Source organism: Centruroides sculpturatus, unplaced genomic scaffold (assembly GCF_000671375.1).
Source record: "Centruroides sculpturatus isolate CEXI.00-Female unplaced genomic scaffold, Cexi_2.0 scaffold795, whole genome shotgun sequence".
NCBI classification, from domain to species: Eukaryota; Metazoa; Arthropoda; class Arachnida; order Scorpiones; family Buthidae; genus Centruroides; species Centruroides sculpturatus.
Window position 1 is genome coordinate 115,010 of NW_019385121.1, and position 9,946 is coordinate 124,955.

Genomic DNA, 9,946 nt, shown 5'->3' on the forward strand with positions numbered 1-9,946 from the left:
CAATTTAATATAAAATTTATTTCAAGAACATTTTACTTTTTAATGTAAATAATCTTTATAAAGCATTGATAAAATTCCATTACCTTGACTACATGAAATGAATTATTAATAATAATGGATGTCACTACATTACGTAATTAAAAATGGATCATTATTTTCTAAGTTGAAACGATCTACGTCTAAGTCACAATTAAAAGATTTTATAATTAATTTAAATATATGATTTCGCAGTCAATTTTATAAATTTCTCTATACTGTACTTAAAGTGTAATTATATACGGAACAAAAATTAATATTAATGTATTAAAAATCTCACCGCCAGATGGAGGATCGGTCAGTAAATAACAGTTAAACAGACGACGTCCAATAATTAGAATGGAGAAAGGTAAATAGCGTTGATATTTTGAACTTAAAACTTTAAAAGATCAGCGCCTTACGCCAAATGTATACAGTGAATTTAAGATAAATTTAAGCAGAGGAAAGTATAAGAAACGATAATTATAAATACTATCATGTGATTTTCATTTAAAGCAGATAAATTTCAATAAAGATTTGTTATCTTTTACTTTAGAGATGTTAAATAATCAAATATGGTCTTTGGTATTAAATCCTTTTAACTGCATGCTGACAGGCAATAAAAGAATTAAATTTAATATAAATAGGCTTTTAATTCATTAATTGAACTGTTGTTTTTGTTTTTAATATACGTTATTTATTACAGGATTATTATTTAATACTTCACTTGACACTAGATGTCCTTCATCAAAAATTTTAAATTACTACTGTTATAAATATCATGTGACCCAATATAATCCATTTTTTCAAAAAATGGATTATATTGGGTCGCATGATAATTATAATAGGTATATTCGTCGACAAATGAATTATATCTTAAATCGTTATAAATTTATAATTCATTTATTCATTAATTATGAGTACGGTATTTAATGTTCTTTAAATAATCTTAAATATGCAAATAATGTATTCATTCTATTAAATATATCTAATATTATAATCTTTATAAAGCTGTTAAGTTCTAAAAAGCAATATGTAAGTTATTTTATTTAGGATTTTAGTTAAATGGGAAAATTTTTTTTCTTGATAAGAGAATGTGAAGGTTAAAGTTATTTTCTGAAAGAAAAATCTGGAATACGTCATCTCTTTATGAAAAAATCTTATATTTGAAAAGAATTTTTAAATCTTTACCAACGTATTATCCTAATATGAAATATTTAAAATTTTGAGACTAAAAATGTATCAAGTTTTTAATTTTATGTTTTGCTTGTGAAACAATGTTCCAATATATTCTAATAGAAGAGATACTAATTAATTGTGTGTGTTACTTTGATAAGAATATAATATGATAATAACTTACTTAATAGGTTGTTTTTATTATTAAAATAGTTAAATTTGGTAAAACTGATACTGTATAATATTCAACAGACTAAATTTCCATAAAACAATGAAAATTTTACTTATTACATTATAAATTTAAGATTATAATTCAAAAAGGATTTTTTCAATTTATATATATGATTTTACAAATTTACTTGATATTCGTTTATATGTAGAATATTGTGAAAATTATATTATTTTTATATTATTTTATAGTTGTAAATCAAGCATTTGTAACATTTTGTACTGATGATGCTTATGCAGTTGGAGCTTTAGTATTAGGCCATTCTCTTCAACAAGTAAACACATCAAGAAGTTTAGTATGTCTGATAACAGCAGGTGTTTCAATGCATATGAGGTATAGGCTATATATTTTTTGATTACAGTTAGTTATAACTAAAGTATTAATTTAACTAATAAATAAGAATCTAATTATATGATGCAAAGTTAGCTCAAAAAGTAAAACTAACTCTATTACAATAATAAAAAAACAAATAAAAAATTTATTAACATTTAATATATCCTGTCCTCTTGATCACAGTCTCTTCTTGTTAACACCAGTTGTATATTATATTCTAGCAATACACTTATAGTGAAATCAGTATTTGTGAAGTATAGATGTAGTTAAATTAAGAACATTTTTTTATTTTTAAAATAAATATAATTATAATTTTCTTTTGTATCATCATATTATAAATAATTTATAAATTAAAAAATTTTCAGATCTTGTCTTTCCTTAAAATTTGATATAGTACGAGAAGTAGATCTACTTTCTAGTGGAGATGATGCACATCTATCTGTTTTAGAGAGACCCGAACTAAGTGTGACATTTACTAAACTCCAATGTTGGAGATTAATTCAGTTTAATAAATGTGTATTTTTAGATGCTGATACAATGGTAAGCAAGAAATTTATTTGCATTCTATTATAATTTATCTATTAAATATTATTATACTTAAAAATGTAACTATGTTAAATAATTTGTTTTCTATCACATTGTATTTTCAATTGAAGGTCAAATTGTTCAATTTATTTGTTCAATAAAGTTTTATTAACCAATTCTTAATTATAACTTAAACTATTTAATTACAATATATTTTAATTTAATGATAATAGTAATAACAATAGTAAAATAACAACGGACAGACACAATCAAAACACATACAGATCATAAGCCTGCTTGGAAAAGAAGACTAGAAACACAAATAGATACCATTAGACAACAGTGAGACAGGCTGATACAATACACTAAAAGAACAACATACCAAACTTAATGAAAGATGTTAGGAAAATGTTCAGGAAAATTAAAACACATGGTATGAACCACACAATACACATGCATAGGAATTGGCATTTTCAAACAAAACTAGCAGTCAAGTTGCAAAGACTCAAACATTACAAAACTTGTATGCAATGAAAACAACATTTCTACAGACAACTATAAATCAAATCCAGCACACAATCATACCACAATGGCATGCCAACAGAAAAACAACTTGCTGATAATTAATCTGTTCTTTAGTCCAATTCAGTCACACAAAGGTGAAACTAGTTGGATCAAAGAGGAGGAAGAAAATATGCACAAGACACCAATGCTCTGTTGAAATATACAAGTACATCAATGATGTATAACTTGCAGTATAAAGAACATGTACAGTCGACCCTCCTATAACACTGTTGATTTTTCCGTTTTATATGAATTCCATGTTGTACGAGTCACTTAGATTTTACAAATACATGTGCCAGGCTGTGAACGGCTCATGTATTTGTAAAATCTAAATGACTCGTACAACATGGAATTCTTATAAAATGGAAAAATCAACAGTATTATAGGGGGGTCAACTGGAAGACACCTGGTACAGATAGGGTTACCAGATTTCTACATCTGGATTAAAGAACTTTAGAAAGAAAACTATAAAAGTATTGAAGGAATCACAACTATTTAATGTGATTAAGTGCTTTTTGGGATTTTATCATCCCATTCTCAGATCCTTTACATTGAATGTTAGTATGCTGATGATTGGAACAGAACAACTACATGTACTTACAAACTTTTGAACTAAGGCAAGCAAAAGCATAAGTTTGAAATTTTTAAAAATGCACATCTTATAAACTAACTGGTAGTTTTTAAAAATTGACAATATTCAAGCTGTTGTAATAAACTTGAAATAATATATATAAAATGAACATTATATAAAAGATATAGAACAAAACCAAAATGAAAATAAATAAAATATTAGGAGTACATTGATTTTTATTTTTGTTCTTTATCTTGTATATAATGCACATTTATAGATAATATATTATTTCAAGTTTATTACAATTGCCTTGTACATGTTGGATATTTTCAATTTCTTTTTAAAGTACAACTTAGTTTATAGAATTTGTTTTAAAAATTTCAAACATGCTTTTGCTTGCCTTTAGTTCAGAAGTTTGTAATCACATTCAGTTGTTCTGTTCCAATCATCAGAATATTAATATCCAATGCAAAAGGATCTGAAAATGGGATGGTAAAATCCTAAAAAGTACCTAATCACATTAAATGGCTGTTACTCCAATAGTTTCAAATTGTTTTCTTTCTAAAGTGATCACATGTTGTAATTTGTTCCTGTTTCATAGACACTTAAAAATGATTCATTCTCTAGCTTTCAATCCATGCTGTCCTATCCCAAAAAAGTAAAATTGAATGATTTTTCAGTTAATAATTAAACATTCTGTTTATTATTTTTAGATTTTGATTTAAATATTTTAGTTTTAGCTTAGAATTTAAAATATTTATGATAAATCTTGTAGCAGATTAATACCTTCCAGGCTTCTAGTGAGAGAAAATTGGGGCCTTTCTACATAACTTTGGATTATTCTTATTTATTTATTGTTGTTATTTGTTTATTTATTATAAACTAATAACATCTAATTGTAGCTACAGAATTATTTATAAATTATGATATACAATTGCAATGGTAAAATTGCTTTTTCTCCATTTTCAAGGCCACAAGACCTGGGGTCCCTAGACACATGTCTAATGTGCGTAGTGGGAAATCTGGCATTATAGCACAATAAGGTACTTATTGTGTCTATAATCCTTTCTTGCACAGGCATCATAGCATGTACTGTATATAAATGTTTAGCAACATTAGAGCTTAAGAATAAACTACACTGTCTTTTGGCATTAAAGTTGTCTACCTGAGAAGTTTTTAACATCAAAAGACAGTGTAGTTTATTCTTAATCTAAGTTTGGCATTATTAGTGAGCATATTTTTTATAAACATTAGACCTTCACAACAGCACACAAGTTACATTTCATTAGAGAAAACCCATTAGAGACATTGCATTGAGATATTAACTGAGCAGAATATATTTCATCAACACCATAATAATATAGTTCTTATTATTATTGTGTAATATTGTTGGAATGTATTCTATACAGTACATATACTGGTGCCCAGTACTATCCTGGACCAAAGCATAACTACAGAAAACAAATGTTTTGTTTACATGCTGTATTTGTATTTATTTGTTGTTAAGAGTTTCCTGACTATGTGACATATCTAGTATGATAGTCTTTTGTAGAGTGATGTATGTGCTGTTGTGAAGCTCTAATGTTTTGAGAGTTTTGTGTAATATGTATGTGGTATTACACCTGACATTTCTTTGGCAACAATTTGAAAAAAATTGTAGACCTAGAAACTCCCACTGTCTGTCTGTCCTCCTCTAATTTCAAGAATGGTGTTAGATAGATGAAAGTGAAGACCAGATATGGAAAGCTTAGGGACAGGAGGCCCCAATTAACTATATATGAACTTCTGGTGTAGACCAGATGTCATGTAATTTCAGTTCAAATATTTTCTCTTGAATGGATGACCAGCATGACTCTGTTACTGTCAGGAAAAGTATGATGTACAGGGGCAAGACACTAATAATTTGAGATCCAGATTATATATTTTAAATTACTCTATTTTGAATTCTTTCTTTAGGTAATGTTTTGTTTATGATAAATAATGCTTTTTTGTTATTCACAGATCTTATGTAAGGCCATTTATTAAAATGTTAGTAAAGATAAGCCTTTGTAGATATAGAGGATTCAGAATATTTTCACATAAACTGTGCTTTACTTTTTGACAATTTTTTAAATGTAATTTGTCATTATGACAATTCTCTTTAATTTAGTGAAAGGCATTTCCAGTGTAATTTAAGTAACAATAATGAAACACTGAACTATATTTGAGAGTGAGTGATGTGTGACAAGTTAATCAGGAATCAACTCATGCTACTTCTCACAAGTTCTCTTTATCCAATCACTTGTTATACTGAAATAAGTTAAAATTACTATTTGTTGATTTTAGCTTTAAAACAAGTTTTAAAAACAATAAAACAAAATCTAAAATTGTTGGTTTTGTTTTTTCCCCTTATTCACCTTTTATCACAGACAAAGAACTTACACCAAGGTATCCTTGGTGTAAGTTCAGAACAGGAAAACAATCATTTATTTTTTAAAAAACAAGCTGTGCATTTCGGGTGACTTTTCTATAAACATTGGCACCTCTCTTCAGGCTATGAAACAAAAATACAACCTTATAGAGCAGGTGTGGCCAAACTTTTATCCCTTAGGGGCTACTTTTTTTTATAAAATATAGTCTTCAGGTGACTATGAATATGGGCAAACAATTTTAGGATTTTTATGTGCGTATGCGTTAACATTAATTTGCATTGTTCATCAGGATAAATACAAACAGTATAGGTACATTGCACAGACAGTCTATTATTGTAAGAATAAGTTATCAAATTAAGATTTTTAAACATTAATTTAAGTGAAAGCAAATTGTTCAACTTTAGCTTCGTAGGCTACTTTCAAAACCTTTGCGGTCGACCGGTCGACCGCTGTCTACGTGTTGTCCATCCCTGTTATAGAGTATGCAAAGCAATATTATCAATATAAACTTATAGCTAACCTTTTCATGTTTTTTTTTTACATATTTTCTGTTTGTACAGCATCAATTAACCAACATTCATTTTTACGCGAACTTTTATCTTGGATGATATCCCACCATGTGCCCTCTATTTCCATACCATTATTTAAATTAATAGTATTATTTGCATATATAATTGCTACATGTTCTTTAAATTTATGCAAATATGTGTCATTTTCTTTATAGATGATTTTAACATTATTTTTATCAATGGAACATCCATATTCCTCACAACCAAGGAGATTGGTTATATTTTAGTCTAATCATTGCTTCATGTTCACTGATTCTAATTTTCAGCTGTCTCCCTGTTTCACCTATATAATTAACAGGATTTATACGTGTGCAACTTAATTTATAAACTACTACTGCTTTTTCTAAAATTCTCTTATTTTTTGTTTTGCTAGTTTTAATTTTATTTTTTAAGTTAGCAGCTAATATTTTTAAATTTATTTTTATACTTTTTGAATAAACCTTTAATATAAGTAAAGGGCACATAAATATAAAGATGAGAATAATATACAACGTTAAATTTATTTTTATTGGATTCTATAGACCAGTGCAGGGGTATCCATTTAATAAAAATCTGTATAACAACTCATATTGTTCTTTAATCCTTTCTTCCAATGTAGTTGTTCTAGTCCAAATCTTGGATAAGGCCATTACAAAATTTGTTTTTTTTTTTATTGCTAAAGGACAATATGATTCATAATTTATAGTTTTATTTATATTACAATTCTTTTTATATGAAGTAATATCAATATTATTATTGCATTGGGCTATTGCTATATCTAAATAATTAACTTTATTATTTTATATAAAATAAATGATTTTTTTTCTGTTCTGAGTATCCTTAGTGTAAGTTTTTGTCTCTGATAAAAGGTAGATAAGAAGAAAAACGAAGTCAACAATTTTAGATTTTTATTTTTATTGTTTTTAAGCTAAAACCAACAAATATTATTAAATCTGCCTAATTGTATGTTTTTTTTTTATTGTTTGTTTGTTTTGTTTTTTTAATTTACTAATTTTTGTATAGTGTTGGATGTTAGAGTGTTGTGTGTTATAGTGTTGTGTACATATATGTTGTTGGATAAAGCTAGCATAATTCTACACTTGTACTATTATGTAGAAACACAAAATCAATGGCAGAAAAAATAAAGGGATTATGAAATCTGGGATCAATAGAACATAGCTAAGGTGATTTATTCATATTTTCTACTTCTATCAATCCTTGATTTTGTGAGAGTAGCCAAGGACGTAGGTCTTAATCTACGCCACTTACGGGCACTAGTCGATAAGACCAGCTCTCAGTCGTCCAAAGAACGGCCTTTCCCAGTCGTAGGGAAACGAGTGTGGAGGGCTTTACGGTTATATTATAATTCAGAGCGGAAGTTGGTGAAGGCGAATTCACCTTCTTCCTTCGTCAGGTTCCAGACACCAGTTTGTCAATTTATAGAGGCGCGGACAAACACGCGATAACGATCTGATTCGGAATGAATTGAGGAGACATTCTGTATAATAAACATAAGTATAATTTAATAAAACTAAACAAACGAATACAAAAATTCGATTACAACCATTTAAGCGACAAACTAGAGGCTACGACTAAATCTATGCTAATGCGCGTTCGAGAGAGAGAGCTCACAAAATGATTCTAAACATACGACCTGTTAGTTGTCGTCTTCGTTTCTGTAGATATAGGACACCTTGTAGATAGGGTTCATCTTTCTTTCGTATGGGAGATTAATTCGTGCATAAAATATAAAATTATCACTTCCTCTAAGTGTAGACTCGGACTTCGTCTATCGGACTCCGTTATGGGCGTTGGCCATCAGGAGGAAAACGTATGTGGAGTTTGGACACTTTCAATCGGTCGGAGAACTCCTCGAATTCTGACTAATTTCTCCTTTTATCTCAAAATTTCGTCCAATCATCGTTCAGTAACTCTTTCGTGAGAACGGATGAAAGGGGGATGAATGAGGGGTAACCATTTCCCATCTGAGCGAGATTTTTAACGGATAAGGGAAAAACAGCGGATGTTCTCTTCTGTGGAAAGGAAGTGTCATCTGTCATCTATTTTCCCACGTCTAAAACACCAGTTTTTTTTTCACACAAAATGAAATAATATTTTGTCGATAATTTAAACATATTAATAAAAATTCATAAATGAGGCCCAGGGGCCTTTCGGATCTCACATTACTCCCTTATCTTCAAAAATCACACTACATTTAAAGAAGGCGTGATTTTTCACTGCAATACATAAGTTCGAATTGCTCTCTCTCTTTCTCAAAATTGCGTTATACATAATAATAAAATCATAAAAATATACAATAATGCAAATTAAAATCAAAATTGAAATACATGGAAAATATAATAAACAATTCATCAGATTAATAGTATTACTAAAATAAACACAATGAACACATGTGCCTTCATCTGGAATTGACGGTAAAAGTGTACATAGTTCGTCACCAGTGTGAGAGTCTTTGTGGCAGCACCTCTGTTGGCTGACTTCTTATAGTTGTAGCAAATCTCAGGTATATTAGAAGATCAGGTGATGTCTTCTTGTTTCAAAAAGCACCTGCTAAAAGTTCAAAGTTCACCTTGTAGTTCAAAATTTTTTAAACATTAATTTAAGTGAAAGCAAATTGTTCAACTTTAGCTTCGTAGGCTACTTTCAAAACCTTTGCGGTCGACCGCTGTCTACGTGTTGTCCATCCCTGTTATAGAGTATGCAAAGCAATATTATCAATATAAACTTATAGCTAACCTTTTCATNTTATCATCTCAAAAAGCAATTTTGAATTAAAGTCTATACGGTTGAACTAAAGTCGATATGTTCGAACAAAGTGCTTCTTTGTCTGAGTTGAGCTTGAAGCTTGTTCAGCTGATCTTCCAACAGGTTCGACTAATTCCGGTTCCTCTTCTTCTGTATTATTTCCTTGAGGAATCTCTTGAAGTGGAATGTCTTGTTGTGACAGTTCCTTGATCCTCTTCTGAAATCTTCGTTTCCAACAAATATGCTTGAGTATATAAAATGCGCAGATAAGTAGAATTAATATTCCTATACTTCCAAGGATAATCCATATGTATGTGATTGGAATGGTTGGAGTGTTTGATATAAAAAGATCTTCATTTTCTTTCAATAATCTATCCAAATCTTTCTTCATTTGCTCGTATGATTTTTCTGCTACCTTAATATCATCATTTTTTTGCTTCTTAGAATTCTCTTTATTCCTCTCAGGATTCCCTATAGTATTTATACTCTCTTGTAACTTCTCTAATTCCATCTTGGAAAATATCGTTTCAATCGGAGGTATAATAAACTTAGGACTGCTTCCTGTGTGAACAGTTGATCTCATGTGAAAATGTGAAGTGAGGATAATTCCAGGTAAGTATCCTATACATGTATTTGGCAATCTTATGATTCCAACATTATTCAATTTACTTATTTTAGAAGGTAATGAATGCAAGTTATTTTGTTTAGCAGAACATTTCACTACTAATACTAATGTAGAGGGTGTAGAAAATACCCATGTTCCTTGCTTGTCTATTCTTCTAAAAATTGGATAAAATTCCTTTACAAT

General features: G+C 28.9%; 1 protein-coding gene across 1 annotated transcript in view; it reads left to right on the forward strand.

The window, feature by feature from the left end:
* Positions 1-324: 324 nt before the first annotated feature.
* The window catches only part of LOC111635053 (glycogenin-1-like), a 23,205-nt gene continuing 13,583 nt past the window's right edge, over positions 325-9,946 (forward strand). Inside the window, exons 1-3 of the mRNA XM_023379903.1 lie at positions 325-385; positions 1,612-1,753; positions 2,119-2,293. Coding sequence (XP_023235671.1) covers positions 376-385; positions 1,612-1,753; positions 2,119-2,293 — 327 coding nt within the window. The 5' untranslated portion in view covers positions 325-375. The remainder of the gene's footprint in view (positions 386-1,611; positions 1,754-2,118; positions 2,294-9,946) is intronic.